General features: G+C 48.1%; 1 protein-coding gene across 3 annotated transcripts in view; it reads left to right on the forward strand.

Annotated features, from left to right (window-relative positions):
- The first annotated feature begins 712 nt into the window (after positions 1 to 712).
- IL1RAP (interleukin 1 receptor accessory protein) overlaps positions 713 to 20,468 on the forward strand; it is a 44,660-nt gene continuing 24,904 nt past the window's right edge. For all 3 annotated transcript variants that reach the window (XM_026045399.1, XM_026045401.1, XM_026045402.1), the window contains exons 1-2: positions 713 to 735; positions 14,472 to 14,539. In XM_026045399.1, the coding sequence (XP_025901184.1) occupies positions 14,473 to 14,539 (67 nt within the window). In that variant the 5' untranslated portion in view covers positions 713 to 735; position 14,472. The remainder of the gene's footprint in view (positions 736 to 14,471; positions 14,540 to 20,468) is intronic.

A 20,468-nucleotide genomic window follows, 5' to 3' on the forward strand; every position in this document is an offset into this window, starting at 1 on the left:
TGCAGATGAGGGAAGACCGTGTCAGGACATGTCCCACCGTGGCAGCCCCATCATGTTTAACGTGCTGGATTGAGGAACTGCCACTTCTCTGGGTAAGAGGCTGTGCTTAGAGCTGTGCGGTGCCACAGAGAGCTGCTCCGCTAGCACAGCACGGAAAAGCGGGGCGGGAATGGCACAGAGCACAGAGCCACCTCTTCCCTGAGCCCTTTGCTTTCCCCCAGGGAAGTGACAAGTGGCCAGCAGGGAGGGTGAGCAGCAGCACTAGGACCCTGTGCACTCTTACGGTGCTTTATTGGCTGCCTGCAAAGCTCCAAATGTCACTTAGACGCTAGGAGATGGTGCGCCGAATTTAGACACCTTCCCGCTTCCCAGGCGCTGCGAGAGGCTGGGAGTTGGGAGCACAAGTTGAGCCAGGAGAGGGAGCCACGGCCCTTGCGCGGCCCGGAACCCGCGTGTCCCCCGTGCGCGGGAGCCTCCCCGCGGCCACAGCTGGGCGAGCCGGGGCCGGCCCCGCCGCCCGCACATCTGGGAAGGAGCCGTGGCGGGAGCAAGAAGGGGAGGGAAATGGGGAAATCCTCCCGATTTGCATAGCGGGCCCGGCCCGGCGGGGGGCGGAGCGGAGCGGGGCGATGCGGGGGCCGAGGAGCCGGAGCGGGAGGAGGAGGAGGAAGAGAAGGAGGAAGAGGAGCGCGCGGCGCGCGGGACGTGGCTGCGCGCGCCCTGCCGCGCGCCCAGGTGAGCGGGCCCGGCCGGCGCGCGGGGACGCGGGCCACGCGCGGAACTTCCCCGCGCTCGCCGCCAAACTTCCAGCCGGGAAGGGCGCTCGGGGAGCGCGGCCCGCCCGCCCCGCCGCGGCCGGGACAGGCTGGGGCACCTCGCCTTGGTCCCGGCCCGGCGGGACGCGGGATGCGGCCGCCGCAGACCGGGGGCTCTTCCCGCCGTGGGCACCGCCGGAGGGCGCGACGCGGAGCCCGGCTGCGGGAGCGCGAGTGCGCGGCGGCTCCTGCAGCTCCCGTCAGCTAAAGGAAATGCGGGGCGCTCGGCTTCAGTTCCCGCTCTCGGAGCGGAGCGGTGCGGATAGACTGCCCGCCAGCTCGGCGCTGGGGGAGGCAACTTGCATTTCCAGCCGCATTCCAAGTGTGCGACCCCTTGGTACCTGTCCGCTCCTCTGCTGTCAAACGCGTGTGTGAAATGAAGGGAGGAGAGGAAGAGGGTTAGCCCTAAACTGCAGCAGGAAAATAAAGTGGAAAAAAGGTACGTCCGAGGGAACAGCTGAAAGTGATTAGGTGCTGGCAGCAGGATTTTTTTTTTTCTTTTTGGTCTGTTTATTGGGATCAGCTGCTCCCCTTGCACAAAGCCTTTTTTTTTTTTTTTTTTCTCCCTGAATGGAAAGTGGCTGGTGGGAACGCTCTCCTGAGAAGATAAGGGGGGAAAAAAGATCATCCTCTGGGCTCTAGGTGGCCCTGAAGTAGCAGTGTCCCTGCCTTGGTTACAGTGGCTGGGCTGGTTCCTGAGCATGGGTAGGTTTCTCTGTGTGCTTGTACGGTCTACAAGGGATCCTGGTCTCAGGGCTCTAGCATGTTATTGCAGAGCAGATTATAAATCCTCTCTCTTTCCATCCAAACCTTGGCTTTGCGAATAGCTGATTATAATGTATAATGTTCAAGGTGGGGGGGGGGGAAAGGGTTTTCTGGACTGGGGAGACTACAGCAAGCTCCTCATCTTTTTCACAAAATGTTTGAATTTTAATTAAAAATAGTATTTTCCTGACACTCCACTTTTAACGGTGACCCCTCTTGGATAAGCAGAACTGTCGCTGAACTTCCACTTCTAAGCACAGAAGGGTTGCAGGATATTATTTATTAGCGGTGTTGTGGAGAGTCCATATCTCATAACAGAGAGGGCTGTTTATAACAGGTTGCCTTTGGCAGCTGTGGAAGATTTACTTGTTGTGTTGTGCACCTGGCAGGAACTGCTTCTCCTTTTGCATGGGCAGAGCATCATGCCAGCCCAGGGGCTCTGTGGTGGGAGGGCTCGGTGCTAGGGCAGTCCTGCTTTTCTGTCTCCATGTCCTACCTGGTTCTGATGAGCACAAGACAAAAGGGTTTGTCTTTAAGACCCAGACACTCTCCTTACTTGGAAATAAATACAGAATTGTTCTGCCAATGGGAAGTTGCTCTCTGTAGGATACTCTGCTCCATTCCTGGAAGGGTAAGGAGGTGGGATAAGGGAGGACTCGGAGAGTAAATTTATGTGGAGAGACTTGGGCTAGCAGAATGTTGTAGGGTATCAAAGTGATCTGGAGACATGGAACAGGGAAGGTGGGAGCTGCTGCATGGAGATGAAGCTCCTGGGGGCTGTGTAGTGAGAGGTTAGATTGCAGCAGGAACCTCTCTGTGCGAGGCAGAGAGCAGGTTTACACGTGCGCAGCTCTGTGACCTTCCTCCCGTGTCTCTGGGTGCAGTTTGAGTTCAAAGCGTTGATGCATTGCACGTGCCTGGGGCTGCCCATGCACAGTCCGTGGAGGAAAGCTTGCGCTCACGTGCACGGGCTGAGCAGCCCTGGGGTCCCTGCTCCCAGACCGAGGGGGCTCTGTGCACGTACCCTCCTGCTGAGCGTTCACTACCGTGCACAGAAGGTGGGTGCTGCACAAGCTGCACTCAAACAGGCTCATGGCCAGGGTACCCCAACCCTGGTGCCTGGAAGGAACTGTAGGTCTGAGAGGTTTCGGGGGGCTGGAGCAGCGGTGTGGTGGTGGTAGGCTGCATGGTGCCCGGAAATGCACAGGGATGTAGAATGCCTCCTGGCTGGTCCTGGTGCTGGGATTTTTATCCTCTGAAATATGCATACAGAAAGGTGGAGGGAGAGCACGAGCTTGTCCCAGCTTTATTTCTATAAGACATGCATATGTGGGACACCAGCATCAGGGGAGAAGCACTTCGCTCCTTCAGATTAAGAGGCAAAACAAGTTCTTTATTCCTCCTCCTTTTTTAATTATTATTATGCTCTGAATTTTTTTTTTCTTTCCTCCCTGCCAATCTCCCCCAGGTTCCACAAAACTGTTATGACATGTCCTCCCGTTTTAGCAGACTCTGGGTTGCCAGAGTCTTGCTGTGGAAACCCTAGCACCTGGCAGTGTGAGAGAGAAGATGTCCCAGCTCGGCTCTCGGGATGCAGGTTGTGCATTAGCAAGGTGGATGGTTAGGAAGGTTATAACCCCAGCAAAGATGTTCAGATCTGTCAACAGCCTCAGCCACGCTGCCTGGACTTGATTTGAGCATACAGTGACAGGGAATACTTTGGGAATAAAAATAGATGTTTGGAAAAGCCTGTGTAAGCCGAAATCTGTGAACAGCCTCATGTTATGTGGGAACTGAAATGCTTTCCACGGTGGAGCTCACAGGTCAGATGCAGCCAGTTCTTCTCAGCTCCTCCCCAACCCATCTCCTCGTGCAGCTCATGCACTGCTGCCCTCACTAGAAGACATGGCTGTGAGCTGGTCCCTGCTAAGCTGGAACGAAGCAGCATCTTATTTTGGGTGATATGTAGGGTTTCCTCTTCCCTTCCGTGTTTCTACAGATTGGCTGGCTAATCTCACAATTCTCAGCCGTAGTTTAGAAATACCATGGTAGGAGTCTGGTAATTAGTTTGACATGAAACTACTTGGACGATTTTGTTGTGCGTTTGAAAGGCAAAGAGGCAACGTGAATCACACGCTCAGGCAGCTACTTTAGAAGCCTCTTCAGCTTTACTGAGCTGCCGTCTTATCAGAGCTGGCAAAAGACTTAAAAAAATAAATAAGTTTTTAATACCTCTCTGCCTCTTTAACAGAAAAGCTGCAATATGTTTCTTTTGCTGTTTTGCTTAATCCCTTGCATTACTGAAATAAAACATTTCCTCTCTTAGGTCTGATCCTGTCCTCTCACAAGACATGATATTTTCTTGATATTCAGAGGGAAAATTCTTATACGTTTGATCAACTTGTATGTAAAATCTTGAAAACAGTGACCTAAGTGTTTATCCTTTGTGCTGACAGGATGGTGTAGACTGTGTTTAACTATATATTTATAACAATTATGTTGCTTGGTGAGAAAGGCATGACATTTTCTTGCCCTTTTTGTGCCGGTTATTTTTGCTTGTAGTAGTTTTTTTTTTTTAATCATTTTACCTTTTGTCCTATATGTAAATAATGATATGATTACAGTTAATCTCAGTGCTATGGAATTAGATTTTTTAAAGAGTGAAAAATAATTCCCATCTGTTCGATCTGCAGTAGTGTTCTGGGGAATTGCCTTCTACTCGGAAGGAAGCCAAAACTTCTCTTGCTCGATTTAAAGTTTTCCTTGCAATATTTAAACTGGATTTTTAATCATTTAGAAAACAAACAGAGATGGAAATAGCTTTTCAGATTATATTTGGCTGATTTCTTAACACACCAGTTAGTAAACCTGAACAGCTCCATCATATTCCTACTAAAATCAGTTGAAATCTCACCACCAAATTCTACTGGAGCAGATTAGACCCCTTATTTGAATGAAACATCTATTTTTCATAGTAGTATATTGCATTTCTGTGTTTTCTGTCTGCAGGGGCTCCTTTTGCCCAGCCAGCTAACCCAAAGATGACTTCTTCCAAGGGAGCTGCTGCTTAAGTAGTTGCTATTTAAGACAGGCTCAGAACCCACATTTTCAGTGGCAGATACGTGGTACATTTATCCCCATCAGCTGCAGTGATTGCCAAGCTCTGGGAATTGGTCCTTACTTTGCACTCATGTTATCTTTCATCTCGGCATCTCTGAGCACTTTAGAGACGTCAAGACGTGCAGCTCTGGTGTGAGGTTATTCAAAATGTGACTGGGGAAACAGAGGCACAGATTTCAGAAGCCTCTGCTGATGCGTTCGGTTTTGGGGATAGCCATCTGGAAGCTGTCTAGTGCCTGATTATGAAGGGCTCACTACAATCTTTCAAGCACTACAGTTGGCACTTGGTGCCTCTGTAGGTTTCCTGTAGATCAGTCAGAAGCTCAGACTGGTACCCTACTAGTGACTGTTTAAAAAACTCTTCAGCCTTAGGGACTTATGAGAGCCTAGTAAGTGGCAGAGGCAGCGGTCCAAACTTCTGGTTATTTCTTTCCCAAATAAGCTCTACTGCAAAAGAAAACCTCACAAAGATCCAGAAGTAAAACAACGTCACCTCCATCCCACCACAGTAACATCTAGTTCTCCACCCACATAAATTTATCAGTGACTTATTGATTTAAAACTCTGAGATCTGCAGAAAATGCTTATTCTGAAAGCAAGCGCTCTACAAATTCACTCTAATACAAATAATTGGATTTGTTTTCTTGAGAAATAGTTGCCTCCTCCTCCCCCTTCAAGCCCAAATATCTTCCAGCCCTTATTTATAAGGGAAGCGGATAGTGGGAGGTTGTATGTGCTGTTGCCTAATGTGATCGTGTTGGCAAGCTCCGAAGAGCTTGTAAAGCACCCACTCTTTTTGAATGGGGGCAGATCCCCTGCTGCATCCCAGCTCTGTTGCTCTGGCAAACTTCAGCCAGCTGCAGCTGATGTTGTTTTGGGAGAATGAGAGACAAAATGCAGATCTTGCTGGAGTGATGGCCTCGTGGATTGTGTTGTCTTTCCTCTGTCCTGCAAAAACAGGCCATGATGTGTTTTGTCTTTATCCATCTTGTTGTCTCTGGAGCTGCTGTGGGCTGAACGAGCCTCAGTTCAGCTCTTGTTCCCTGGGAGGTGGCACATGCAGCCACCCCTAATCTGGGGATATGGAGAGGGGGAAACCCTTCCTCAGGGCTATAGGTCCTCCTCTTCCTCTGCACAGAGGAGATGCATCTTGGCATCATCCTCCTGCAGGTGTCTGGGATGTTCCAGCCCTGCTGAATAGCCCCAGGCTGTGGCCGTCACAAAGTATGCTCCCCTTTCAAAGAAGCTTTTTCTTCTTGTCAGCCAGGGGCAATGACCCTGTAGCTGTTGACAAGAAGTGTCAAAAGTGAGAAGGGAGCTTGATTCAACCCTCCAAAGATGCTCAGTGGCTTGTCACGTCTCTTCCTGCAAGGAGACCAACTGGCTCATGGCAGGGGTCTGGCTAGAACAGATTAAAAAATATTCAGGCACGTGCTTTCTAGTATTAAAAACAACAATAACAAAAAAGGCTTTCAAATGAAAACTTTTGAGACTGCTCAGATTTTGGGCCTGTTGTATTGGGATTTTAATACCAGGAGGTATTTTCTCCTGTCCCTGCTCCTTGTAGCCTTTGGAAATGTCAGCAATGCATACATTGCCTTTTGCTTGTCATTCAGCTGGAGAAACTAATTCATTGCCCTCATGAGATCAATCATATTCTCCCCAAATAATTAATATCAACGACAATCACAGCATGCTGTTGCCTGCTGCTCTGTTGCAGCCTTCCTGTCATGAGGGTGCTGTGGGTCACAAAGTAAACCTCCTGGGAAGCTCCTGGACATGAGAATTTAGGATTCTGTTGTTTAAAGGTTGAATTTAATGCTGTTCTGGTAGGGTCAATGCAGACAGAGACAGAGCAACTTCCTAGTGACGGAAGTTGCCTCATATTTGCAGAAGGAGTTTTCAGACACGTTCAAGAGCAGATGTGGTACACATGGCATGCGGATGGTTATCCTGTCCTGTTTCTCCTTCTTTCTTTGTTTCTCTCTGTGCCTGGGTTTGTTTAGCCCCCTTTGCACAGTGCAGCTATGCTGTGTTGCTTCTGCGTCCCTGTCCCTTCCTGGGCAACTTGCCCTGGATGTCACTGGGAAGACCGAATGGTTGTGTTAGGAACAGGTAGACTGGGAGGCACAGGGAGGGCAGGAAAAACCTCTGGAGAAAGGTTTGTAAGCGAGTTTTGTGCTGGGGGAGGCAGGTGACTTGTGGATTTTCAGTGCCTTTGCTATTCATTTTCGTATTACTTTAATTTCTATTCTTGATTGATGGAAAAAGTACGCATGCAATTCAGCCTAAGCTGAGGGAGTGGGGATGGAGAATCTTCACATCTTATTTTTGTTTGCTTTTGTTACAAGGCTAAATGTGTTTTAATTAATCTGGTTGATGGAAGTGCCAGGTGTGGAAATGCTATGTGGCCAAAATTTGAATCAGGAAGACTTTAACTGCCTCTCTTTTATTCTCGGATAAGTTGCTCCTCCCAGCATTGCTGGATTCACTTGATGAAATCCTTTATGCTGCAGGGAGAATTGGAGATCAGGTCTTTGCCACTAGCAGCAGCCCAGGTAGACCTGCCTGTGGAGCAGGAGACATTGCGGTTTGCACAGGGACTTTGTAGCACTGGCGCAGTGAAAGAGATAGTGGAAAAGGGAAGCAAAGCAGTGGGATGTTGTGCTTGGGGGCCTTTTGCCTGCTGTTCCTCTGTCTGGGGGAATGAGAAGGAGACGAGGTCAGGATAACAGCGAGATGCTGGCGTGCCGGCACACAGCACAGAGATGCCACCAAAGGTCCAGGCAGTGGCGTGTGCTGAATGTAGAGCAGGGAGCCTGGGAATCGGGCTGCGAACATGAGAGGAGCTCCTCTGAGGGGAGGAGAGGGAGGCAAGGAGCAGCGTGTGCTTATGGAAAAGGACTCTTGGAGCATTCCTGGAGACTGAGAGCATGTTATAGCAAGGGATCAGCAGAGCTGGATGCATTTCTGGTTGTGATGGCAGGTGCTTTCCAGCATGTACTCTGCCAGGCAGTGTTTGATAGCACAAAAGTAGAGAAGAGACACTTCTCGTTCCTGGGAGATCTGCTCTGAGGTCCAGGAGGTCCAGCCTGGTCCTGTGAAAGCTGGTAAACCCAGTGATAATCCTGCTTGAGTGTGAATTATATTCTTTGGATTTAGAGACTTTGGCTGAGTTAGCTTGGGATCGCTGCTGTGCACTCTGTTGCACAGCGTGAATGTGCTGCTCGATCTAGAAGGACATCGGAATTACTTGCAGCAGAGATGCTTACACCTTAAAAAACACTGAAAAGTGAAATGGTCCAATGTAAGAGTGCATAAATTAAATGTTGGTTTTCAGATGTCTATAGCTGCTCCATGAGAGCTAAGACAGACTGTTCCAGTGGGGGAGGAATTGCACTCTGGATTCCTTATGGCTCCTTAGATCTGAGGCACACTGGCTATAGATGTATCTCTTTCTATGCAAAGATTAGTTTGTCAGTTTATTTTGCGATAGTGCAGTATATGGGTGTTTCTCAGAACTCTTTTTTTCACTATAACATTATTGTCCAAAATAGAAACACTGTGTCTTGCTTCATGGAAGATCTCAGTACTTGTGGAAGCTCTGTTGGAAGCTTTTCACTCCCTGGCTATTCAGACCTAAAAAATAGGCTATCCTGGCTGGAAACCTTTTGCTTGAGCTCTGAAGTGCCCTTGCAGTTTGGTATTTGAAGTGCTCCGTAGCCAGCGTGTGCACATTTGTCATCCGTGCTGTTTGATTTCATAGCTGTGGCCCAAACTGCCCCTCTCGGCACACTCCACGGATCTCCCTGTGATGGTCACAGCTGTTTGCTTGTCTCGTCCATGTGTGAGTCTATTTCTGAGAGGTGACAGCTTACTGAGTTTATTTTAAAGGTATGAAGTGCAATGTGCTCTGCTTGTTAAGCAGCTACCAGGTGTAATCAGCAGCACGCTGTGCAGCAGCAGAGCAGTGCAGGAGAACTGCAGCACTTCTGAGAGCACCAAATGAGAACTGTCAAGGGAGGGAGGGGGTCCCGACTTCCTTCAGACGTATTTTCAAGCCACTCACACTTCCCTCTGCCCCTCTACATGTCTAGATCACATTTTTTTTTTCTTTTGTGGGAGGTAGCTACTTCAAATTGATTTTGGTTATGAGTTTTAAATCTGTTGATCCTAAAAGATACTAGAAGATGGTATTCAAAGGCCTGTAATGGGTCACAGATTGCCTTGCACTCTCTGCTGTGCCCAAAACAGGCTAGTTTGGCAGGGGCAAACCTTGCATTACCATGGAGGCCCCCAGGAATGACACACAATAAATATCTTCCCACTTTTCCCCAGGCCTCCGAACTGGAGGTTGGGCTGCCGAGTGCTTTGCCCATAGAAGCTTGTGCTGCTCTTCAAAGGCTGGTGTTGTTATAGCAGCTTGTGTTGCTGTTCAAAGCAGAGATAGCCGGGGAGGCCGCACACCCAGGCTGGTATGTGTAAAAATCATTAAAGACCAGGAGAAAAAATTGTTTCTTGATTGTTTTCTTTTCCGTCATGAGATGACAGGGAGTCCTCAAATAGCAGGGCGCTAGAAAGACATGGAGGAGGAAACAATATCCTCCTTCCCGTTCTGATGCTGTTGGTATGGGCAGATTGGCCCTGAGCAGGCGGTGAAGACCAGCTTGCCCTTGGATCCGCGGCCAAGCAAGCCGGCTGGCAGAAGGTGCGCGGCACTCTTGGGTGTCGTGGCAAAGCACAGCTCCGACGTTCCCGGCTTCCTGCTAGGATCACACGCTGGGCACGGACGGCTCTTGCCAGCAGACCGGAGCTGCGGCCTGGATACGTGGGGCGGAGGAGCAGGGATAGGCCGCGGTGGTCGTGGGTGGTCACGGAGGCCACCGTGGGCGCCCCACTGTGGTCCCCTGGCTGGCGCAGTGACCCAGCTGGTGCTCCCAAGGTTTCTTTTTCCAACTAAGCATCCATCCGCCAAATTTTGGGTATCCAACAGAGTTGAGAATGAAGACTGTGGGCACTGCTGGTCCCAACTGCAGGAAGGCGTCACTTCCAGGCCTGTACGAGCCCTGGCCAGGGCCTGGCTTTGTGCCTGCGATGACAAGAGACCTGTCACTAAGGTAGCTTTTCCATCTCACTCCCACTAGCTTCATTATTTTTTTCCTTTCCAAATCAAGTGTATAATATTTGCTGTGAAACAATCACTTTCAGTTGACGAGAAAGCTTCAGTTTGCTAAAATCTGAATTTTTTGTTTGGTTTTGATGATATAAATTGCTTTTGGAATGGAAACATTTCAGAGCAAAGTGCTTTCAGCCCACTCTCGAGCCGTACGCACAACGCCCTGGTGAGCAGCTCCCTCCGTTCCCGCAGACAGCAAGGCTGATTCAGAAGGAGCTGTGGGCACGGCCGAAGGTAACGCACAAAGACTTCAGCAAAAGCGGGACGTTGGCATCAATCTCGCAGCTCCCTGGCCTCGCTGTGTCTCGCCATCAGCCACGCTGTTGGGGTCACTCTCCCGTTCTCACTGTATCCCTGATCCGGGGCCAGATTGCAGCCCTGGCTGATTCCTGCTGAAATGTGTCTGGCTGCTCTGGATCAGGTGCCAAGACAAACTGGGCTCTCTGCCCTCGGGAGAGATGCGACTGTGCCTCTGAGGAGGGTGTTTGGGGCCCTTGTTGGCCTGCCTACCTGTACCTGAAATGAGGAGTGTGGAGAAGAGTGCAGGTAGACAGGGAAGCGCAGTGAGCACTTTGCTGTATTTACCACCAAATTGCTGCTGATCTCTTCCCCTTATTCCCTTCTGAGAAGCAGCCTAGGAAGCCAAATGTTAACGAATGTGCAACTTTCTTCTGCAAAGGAAAGCTGGACTTAGAAAACTGTCGTGTTTCTCCCTACCTGTGTCTTTGTGAGATTTAAGTGAAACGTTATGTTGCTCAGGACTTTCCATAGGATGGGCAAGCTCAATACAGGAGTGATTTGCTCTGGGGAGGGATATGAGTGAAAACACTGAATGTGTAAGAAAGAGCAGTGCCATTCAGCGACCAAATTGCCTCCAGAAAAGAGGCAGGGTCAAAGCGAAGCTATTGCAAATCCCCACTAAATGGCACCAAGATGGTTTGTGCTACAATAATTCCAGGCATTGTCTGACCAACCCCTGCACATACTCAAAAAAAAGAGTGTTTCCTGGAGGGCTGAAGGGCCTTTTCCCAGTTTACATTAGCGTTTTTCTATTACTTTTCTGCAGCTGCTTTTGCTGCCTGTCTTTTGTCTGCCTTTTGGCTTCTTTTAATTTGTTTTGACCATACATATATTTTCCTTGTAAGAAAACCCAGCAAATTCATCGAGCAGCCTTCTCCGACGCATCTATGTGCAGATGCACAGATCTAGGCTCAGTGCATGCAGTGCCGTGAGAGAAGAGGAGCGGAGTCCCAGCCTGCAGCACATCCCCGCTGCTGCCAAACCAAGTGCAGAAGGAGGGAGCAGACTTCACTAGCTTGGATGTGCTGCAAAGCCCTGGTTGCTGCAGGAAGGGCTAGTAGAGATGGACCTTGTGCTGCTTGGCTCTGCCAACACCATGACTAGATGCTTTCAAGTCTATGCATTTTAGAAAATAAAACAACTCCTAAGCTCACCTGTCCCCTATCAGTCTCCCTGCTTTGGGAGATGGTCCTGCAAGCTCAAATCCCTTTGACTCTGGGGGACAGAATTACATGACAGAAATTGTATGCAAAACCTGCTCTGGCCGTTTGAATGGTGATATTTTTTTCCTCTTTCCTCTTTTCTGTTATTTTAAATGCCCTTTCAGACAGAGCACTTAGTAGCAAGGTTTTGAAGGGTCCTTTTGTTCTGCATAGGGTAGTGTGACTTCTCAGTGAAAAGCAAAAATTCTGTCAGATCTCTATAGGTATCCGTGTTTAGAAAGGACAAAGGTATTTTCTCGAAAAAAAAATGCGGTATTGTTCTTTAGAACTAGAGTGATATCTTTGAGAATAAATGTGCCATAGTTACTTTCACTGCCACTCTCTCCATTAATTACTTGACATCTGTCTTAGTTCTTAAAATTATTTGGAAAGTGTGAAGACTTTGTGGGGTCCACATTGCTAAATGTGGAGATAAAATATTCTGAGAGAGAAAAATATTCTGGAAAAAAATCAAAACCATTTTCAATTTTAAAATAAAATTAATATTTCAAGTTTTCTTTAAAATGTGTATCTCAGAGAAATGAATTATTTCCCCCAATGTTTCTGTTATTAAAACATGAATTTATGGAGTCATTAAAATCACCTGAGAGTGTGCTGGTCTCATGAGATGTTCTGGGAGCACTGAGAGTGTATCTGAGCTACTCAGTCTTGTTCTGGCAGCCCTCATTATCTGTGTTTCTAGCTGTGGTACGGTTTCTGATCTGGCATCTGCTTACTAGCTTGCTGCGAGTTCTCTTTAGTATTTACTTTGTATTTTACTTGCCTGTACCCTGGATGTGAGCTCTGTGACCTTTTTGGGGAATGCAGCCACTGCCGATTGGGATTTGCACTTGCTGAACTTTGTCTCCTTTGGTTGCAGCTGGAAGTCTGGTGTTTCAGAGCAGTGATGTGAAATCGTGTAAGCCCGGCACTGCTGCAGTTTCATCACACACAGGCAAGATGGCATCATGCTTTTCGGTGTCACGAAACAAAGCTGCAGTTGCAGGAAGAGACTAAGAAATTTTTTGCATTTCTGGCAAGGCTGGGGTGGGTCGTAGTCCTATGGCATCATGTTCTTACAGTGTTACAACATCCCCTCCACTTCTCTGCAAAAGAACAGATGCTTTTTGTGGTCCGAGAGCTCACCCTTTCTTAATCAAGAGAGGAGAAGCCTCTTCCTTCCATTTCAGATGGTACGTGGTGGCATGGGCAGGACATCCAGGAGATGCAGATTGTTCCCCTTGGTCAGCCTATGGTTCTGCTTGTGTCCTTTCCACAGGCTTTTATACTTTGTTATATTTTGTAAAGTGTCAGAGCAGCCATGGACATGGTCAAATGAGTCCCATTCCCATAATAGAGAAATTGCTGTAATCTGACAAGCTCTGCGTCCATCTGTCTCCATTGATAAGATCTTCCTGGAGGAGCCTAGAATGAGCCAGAAGTAAAACGAGCTCTGCAGCGCTTCTTATTCTATCCAGCAATAAAATTAAAAACAAGAGTTTCCAAACTAGTGGCTAGGGTGTGGAAGTGCTAGATACCTTGCACAGCACCTTGATCAAAGTCGCAGCAAGACACCTCTGTTAAGTCTGCTGCAAAGAGCCTGGTCTTATGAGCATAGTTAATGGATGTAAATATTAGCTCACTGCAGAGTTCATGTATCGCTGTGTAAAGCGTAATAGTTTATTTTGGCCTCAGGCCACATAAATGGCCTAGCTCTAAACGAGAGGAACTCATCCAAAGGCAGTACTTGTTCCTGCTGGCTTGAGGGCTGAATTCAGTCTGATCTGTGCAAATGTAGGAGAGAATTAGTGGAAAATAAGGGTGAGTTAGGGCACACTATCCATTCATCTAATAACCAATGGAGAGAGAACCATTGGGAATCTTTATTATGAAAATGATCTCCCCCCCCATCCTGCTTACACTTCTTCCTTTTCAGCAGCCAAATTCCCCAGAGTTCCTAAATTCCGAACCAAAGATGCAGTGTGTTGGTTCTCTCTGTTCAGCCTTACAGCAGAAAGATGTTTTATCTTTCTTGAGCATTTTCAGAGGGTAGGAATACTTGATTTTGTTTCCTCTCCATGGAGTCTTCCTGTATGACACTGGGAATTGGTTGTAGATCACAGTAAAGGAGGATTTGATTAGCAGCTGGCATTCTGGTTTGGATTAAAGAAGCAGGGGAAGACCCAACCTCTCAGCTGAATCCCATCTGGAAATGAATTCAGTGAAGGATTTTCAGTAATATGGTTTATACATCCCATTCCCATCAAAATCTGCAACCTGTGTGGTCTTAGGGGCTCTCTGCTTATGTTTGAGGACCTTTTGTGTAGTGTATATATTACACATGCTTATAAGGTACATGTTTTAATATTTTAGGGAACTTTATGGCTTCTCTCCTCACTGTTTTAGCACATCCTGATGCAGCAGGTTTCCCTGTCATCTCATGAGCGTGTTCGGGACAGTATCACTGTCCTCATTACCACATCTGCCTGGCAGAGTTGAGATGCTCTAATGAAATTTAGCCTTTTAGCCACCTTTCCTGCCCTTGTGATCTGACAGCACCCAGGACTATCCAGTGTAACCTCCGTGCTGTTAATGAGAGCATCTAGCAATATGTCAGCTTTTGTGACTAGCGGCTTATAGGTTGTACCTTTTTTTTCTTTTTTTTCTTCTTTGTTTTTTTAAAGAAGCAAAATTTATTCTAGTGAGTAAGCAGCTCGCAAGTCATAATGCCAAATACCATAGCATGGGGCAAGTGAAACTGGTGGCCTACATTTGTGTGAAACCACAGGAACTTGTACTCTGTAGTAGGACCTGGGGAATGGTATGAAAAACAATCTGGGAATAGTTTTCTGCCTGCCTCTAGGTGCTGCGTTGGAAACATAAGCCCTTGTTCAGGTCATTTCTGGAAAACACTTTCTTGATGAATAATCTTGATTAGGAATTGTAATGAAATAAATAAAGAATATACCACAATTAAAGGATCCATGGGAGGTCATAGGAATAAACATGTACGCTCGAAGTGAGGGAATTCTCTGCAGTGACAAAACATTGTAAAATAACCAGAACCTCCTTGTGTGTGTTTTTTGTCAACAGGATGAAGATGGTTGGTGCCCTGCCGGTTACTCTCTGGCTGTGTATGCTTGCCCTCAGCAGCAGCTCTGGTAAGGATGTGGCATGCCTGCTTCTCATGGGAAGAGCTGCTCTTAAAGCATAAAATTAGCCAAAGTAATTTTAAGCATTTACAGTAATCCTGGGTGAAACGGTCCTATGCTTGTGGAAAATGCATAAAAACTTTTTGTCTTTTTTTTTATGTGCTGTATAATGCTCACATGTAATGGCTATGAGTATGGTACGAATGGTTCTACAAGCAAATAGATGGGAGTAAGCAGCAGCTCAAAGCACTTTGGAAATTCAGGTTGGCTAAGAATGATGTCCTCTGTCTGCAAGGAGTGAAACCCGGGCTCTGCATTGGGGCAGCAGCTCGTCGGCGAGTTACCAGCAGGACCTGGGCTTGAGCCTGAAATCTGCCCTGCGTGCCTGGCACCGGAGGGGGCTGAAATTCCGGCTCTCGAGTTCTGACTCACGCCTCAGTAACGCGCGGGGAGAAGGGAACTTCTTGAATAAGCTGCGCTCTCAGAGCTGCCTCTCTGAGTCACTTTCCTGACAGGAAATATGCTGTCAGGCTCGCGGCGCCCCTGGCCCGCGTCCAGGCGAGCGCGGCTGAAGAGGCAGATTGTGCGGCCGCGGCGCTGGACCTCCTCCTCGGGGGCGGAAGGGACACGGCACGAGGGGAAAGAGGGAGGGAGCAGAGAACAGGCAGCGGCTTTATGAGGGACGAGCACCGCGGGTTGAAAAGGGGCTTCAGCCGGGGCCCCTGTGAGTACATGCACCTCTGAAGATCTGTTGCAATGCCCAGTTTGGACCAGTTACATCGCTGCGTCTTGCACCAGGTTGAGCTGGCAGAGCCAGGTTTGTGGCAGGCATCTCGGCAAGGGCCATCTCGGCACAGAGGCTGAGCTCTGGGAGGCTTTTCTTTCCCATTAGGTTGCCATAACACTACTGACCTACTTGGTGTAGTCATTAATAGGGTATAGCAAATCCTGGCTAATTGTGGAGCTGTTGAGCAATGGAGAAACATCAAAGTGGAAAGAATATATGGCCAGGTCTCTGCTGCTGAGTTCCATGCGATCAGAGTGCCTAGGAAAGAGGGAAGCCAGTTGTGGAGGTTGCTCTTGCTCCCCTGGGAGCTCCCCACTTTGCGTGTGTTTCTGAACGTGCCCTCCTGCTCTGCGTCATGATGCTCTCCAGCAGCGCAATGCCCTCCCATTGCTGAGGTGGTGAGGTGACACCCCAAGCGCAGTCATCTAAGGGTATTTCAGAAATAGGAAGTAGTTGCAACTGAACCAGTTGCTTCAAAAAGCTGCAAAAGGAGCATCTTGGCGTTTGGGTGACACTGACTTGTGCCAGCTGATCTGGTGCATTTCTGTGAGGTACCCAGTGCTTTTTTAAATATTCCTCCTTCAGGAGAGGATTTCTGTGCAGACCTGTGGAAGGTTTCAGATTTGTTGTTTCAACAGGATTTCTTCTGTCATAAAGCAGGGTTGCGGAGTCATTCACTTGATGAGATCTGTGGAGTTTCCTGCATTTTGGTTATTCTAGTTACAGATTCACAGATTCACAGAATATTTAAGGTTGGAAGGGACCTCTACAGATCATCTAGTCCAACCTTCCTGCTCAAGCAGGCACACCTAGAGCATGTGGCACAGGGTGGCATCCAGGCGGGTTTTGAAGACCTCCAGAGTAGGAGACTCCACAACCTCCCTGGGCAGCCTGTTCCACTGCTCTGTCACCCTCACAGTAAAGAAGTTGCTCCTCACCTGGAGATGGAACTTCTTGTGTTTCAGCTTGTGGCCATTACCCCTCGTCCTATCGCTGGCCACCAGTGAGAACAGCCTGTCCCCTTCCTCCCTGCATTCTCCCTTCCTGAACTTATACATATTAATCATATCCCCTCTGAGCCGTCTCTTCTCCAGAGAAAACAGGCCCCACTCACTCAGCCTCTCTTCATACGAGAGATGTTCCATTCCCATCATCTCTTCATACGAGAGATGTTACTTTTGTTACTTTGCCCGGGCATTGTTATATTGACCAAAGGATGTATTCTCTTGGTCCGTGGCTTTGGAGCTGGCAGTGTGTTTGGGGAGGCTGCAATCCTGGTGTCCTTTGCTGCTGCCTCTGCTCCCTGTCCCTGTGAATGCTCCTTCCTGACGCATGCTGCACATGTGGCGGCACTGACCCAACTGTCCTGAGCCAGGGTTTCCCACTGTACTCAATCCTGAGCTCTCTGTGCTTAGTGTGATGAAGAGCCAACACTTATTAAAATTCCAGCTATAAAATCAACACTGCTCCAGCTGTAATAAAGCCTTTGCATCCATCTTAGTCGGTGTGTCTGACTGTCCCCCTGGCAGCATGGCAGAGAGCTTCAGTGTTGTGTTTCACCCTGCTCTCCATGGGAGTGACACACCTGCATTTCTTTTTTCCCCAAAATTTTGACTGCAGCACCATGGCATTAAACAGCCTTCCTTTTGGTTCTGCTGTTCTGCCTTGTGCAGAGGCTGGTGCTGGAGCAAAATCATTTGCTGAAAGAGAGCTGCAAGTTGAAAGAGAAAGAGGTGTGATCTGTTTAATTCGGAGTAAAAGAGTCTGGGATTGAATTTGTGCTTAATGTTACTACTAACTCATGCTGTATTCTCGGGGAGATCTCTTCTGGTCTTGAAAGTGCGTCTGATCTGCAGTGCCCTGCTGTGAATTCCTTACCTGTGACCTTTGGGGCATTGTTTGCAGTGGTGTTCAGAGTCTTACTGCTTCTCTCGTCTCAGCTAAGCCATCCTTAAGATGGAAATAAGGCTTGTGTTGTAGGATGCTTAATGAACCTAGATATTTCATGTCTAGACAAGGATGGCAAAGGAGCCCATGTACCCAAATTTGGTTTTACAATGATCTCTTTGACAGTACTAGAGTGATGTAGATATATACTGGCTTTAAAGAGGTAAAAAGGGAGTCGAAGAACATAGTATGAATAAGGAAATGTTTGATCTGTTTGTTTTTCCTCACAGCTGACCTGTCTTTGATGGTGTCTTGTTTTAAGGATGGGACTACAGTGTGCTCCACACAGCGTTTTCTCTCTGCTGTCTTATTCTTCAGGGACTTGCAGCTTTTGCAGGGTGATTCCTCAGGAGGGAATCGCTGTTAGAGTTATTGTCTTGGGAATTAGAAAGGACTGGGCAAAGGCAGAAAAATGCTGCTGCTAGGAGGGAAAGAATCGCTTTGTGCTGAGCGCTGATTATCTAATGGAGCCATCTAATGTTAACAAGTAGCTGCTGTACAGAAGTAATCCTTCAGCTAGGAAGCTCTGTGTTTGCATAGGAAACTCCTGTGTTCCCCTGGGTGTTTCCAGCCAGGCTTTATGGTAGGATGAGCCCAGGAGTGGGGCCAGCTTCTGCACTGATTTAACACTCCCATCCGTGGCAAACAGTTGTTGTAAGGCAGCCTGGAGCCGCCGAACCCTCTGGGAGTTTTATTTGGGGCTTTGTTATTGATGTGCCGAGTTGTGAGTAGATGTTACAGTCTCCAATACCAGGGACTGCTAGTGGTTTTATTCTCTCCAAAATTAGGACCAAAACACCAGACATCACCGGTAGTTCTGGATTCAGGCTTATGCTAGGGTATCTGACTCTGACCACAGTGCACCAGAAACCACGATCAGGCTCCGGAGGTCAGAGCTGTCTCCTTCCCAGTCCCTGTGAAGTGGCAATTTGGGCTTTAAGTCTCTCTTGCACTCAGTAGAAAGGCAGAATAGTTACTTATGGCCAGGGGAAATTTACAGATTAATGAATTACTGTCTGTAAAACACTTTGAAGATAGAATGCCCTGCACAGCTCCTCAGGATTATTGCTACATAGCTCTTGCTCTACTGATGGGGTTCCAGTAGCTTTATTTTCCTTGTGATTTGTGACAGCCCCAGAAGCTGAGAAGCTTATTTTAGTGTGTAAAGTCAAAAGAAAAATAGATTAAACTGCGTTATTGTTTTCTAAAGAGACTAAATCCCTCCTCCATCTCTTTCCCCTGGGATTTCCTGATTTCCTCCTACTCTTCCAATCTCAGCTTCTTGCTGTCCTAATTTAAGACATGATTTTATAACCACCCATACCAGTTTGTGAGTTACTGCAATTGTAGAAGTTTATGGTGCTCAGGGGGATAAAGTTATTCACCACTGAAGAAAAAGTGGATAGCCTTGAAATGGAGATAAAACCTGCAGAGCAGAGCTAGCCTGGGAGCAGATGTGTAACCTGGAGCCGTCAACCTCCGTCCTAAACAGCCAGAACCGCACCTTGGGAGGAGAAGTGAGGAGGGGAGAGCTCGCTTTTCCTTCCTGTCAGAGAGGAAATACATAGTGAGAGGTGATTCTTGTGCAGAGGAGAATGTGATGTGGCCTGGCAGCTCAAACTGTCTCAGAAATGCAGAAATGTGTAGAAGAAAGCAGCCCGTTCTGTGTGCATCACTGACGTGGTATTGAGTGCTTGCTTTTGCCCCTCTTTGTGTATCAAATAGACTATCAGGGAATATCTCATCAGATTCCCGCCCTTTTTAGCCATCACCTCTCCCGGGCTGCAGGTTGTGTGGTGAAATGTGAGAGACTGAGTGCACACAAGTGTTGCCCAGCCTGCCTGGGCACCTCCAGCTACGTCTGGTCCTGGACAGGGGTAAGATACTGGGCTGAGAGCAGTGCCGAGGGTGGTGGACAGGAGCAGCAAGCACAGCCACGTGGCCACCCTTGTCTGTGTGGAGGAAGGACTGTGTGTGAGGCTCTGTGTTTGAGCAGTGCCCGAGCTGCTCTCCAGCGAGCAGAGCCAGGCTGCAGGAGAGGCAGACGGGCAGGAGAGCGCAGCGCTGGAGGGCACTACGTGGAGGTGCTTTTGCAAGGGGTCAGCAGGTTAATGCAGATGCACGGACCCGCACGTGCTGGCCATGCAAAGAGCCCCTGTCAGCCTCAGCACAGCCCTGCTGCCGTGCAGCCAGGTTAACTGGTTAACCACCTGGCCTTCCATGTTGCCTCCTCTTCACCCAACGATCTTGCAAAGGGCTGCTCTGTTTCCTCATTCTGCCTCTCTTCCTCCTGTGCTGCTCTGCGTGTCTCTCTGCGACTGTTTCCTCAATGAAATGGGACGGAAAGTAGCTCTTTACCCTTTTTTCCTTCAGGCTTGGAGGCAGTTCATACCCCTTCCCTTGTCATTTTGATCTCCACTTTAAAAAGGCCTCCAGGAAAACAGGTCTAGCTTGCCCGGGAAAAATGAACAGGTTGGTTTTTTTTGTGTGTGTGGGTTTTTTTTTTTTCCCCCTTTTTTTTTTTCCTCCTGTCCAGTTGCTGGAGGTAACCAAAACAACACTGTATCCCTTTAACACTTTAGTGTTAAATATTTAGTGTTAATCACTGTAACGCTTTAGTCTGAGATAGTGAGTGAAGGCAGGCAGACGACTGTGAAAGAGTTTTGAAAGACACAGATAAACAAACACTACTCTTCGTGTTACAGGCTGGGCTGGATTGGGTAAAGAAACTTGGAGTCAGGAGCTATGGGCTCCATTATAGAATCACAATTTTTAGAAGCCCTGCCTTGCTCTTTCTCTGAAGTCCTGGTTGTGCTGAAGTCAGCAGAAGTTTACACAGCCAGATTGCTTTTCATGGAGTTGGCAAAGAGTGCAGATCGTCATACCTGTTTAAATAAGATTTGCAAGGCCTAAAGTTGAACCACCACCATGTGTAAAGTGCTTTTGGAAGTGCTGAACCCCTCTGCAACAGAAAGTATGTTGCCTTCTTCCATTTCATGTCTGTTCTGCCCATTCACAAGATAAGCAGTTTGAGAGGGAGAGACTCCATCATCATCATCATGTGCAGCATGTAATGGTGCTTGTTGTCACAGGAGTGTTAAAGCACAGCAGGGACACACATGATGAGCACTGTGAGACTTGTCAGAGGTTTGTGCAGGACACTTCCAGTTGCCTGCCCTCCTGAAGAGGCTGAGTGAAGAAGGC

This window comes from Nothoprocta perdicaria, unplaced genomic scaffold (assembly GCF_003342845.1).
Source record: "Nothoprocta perdicaria isolate Ctin4 unplaced genomic scaffold, notPer1 scaffold_4, whole genome shotgun sequence".
NCBI classification, from domain to species: domain Eukaryota; kingdom Metazoa; phylum Chordata; class Aves; order Tinamiformes; family Tinamidae; genus Nothoprocta; species Nothoprocta perdicaria.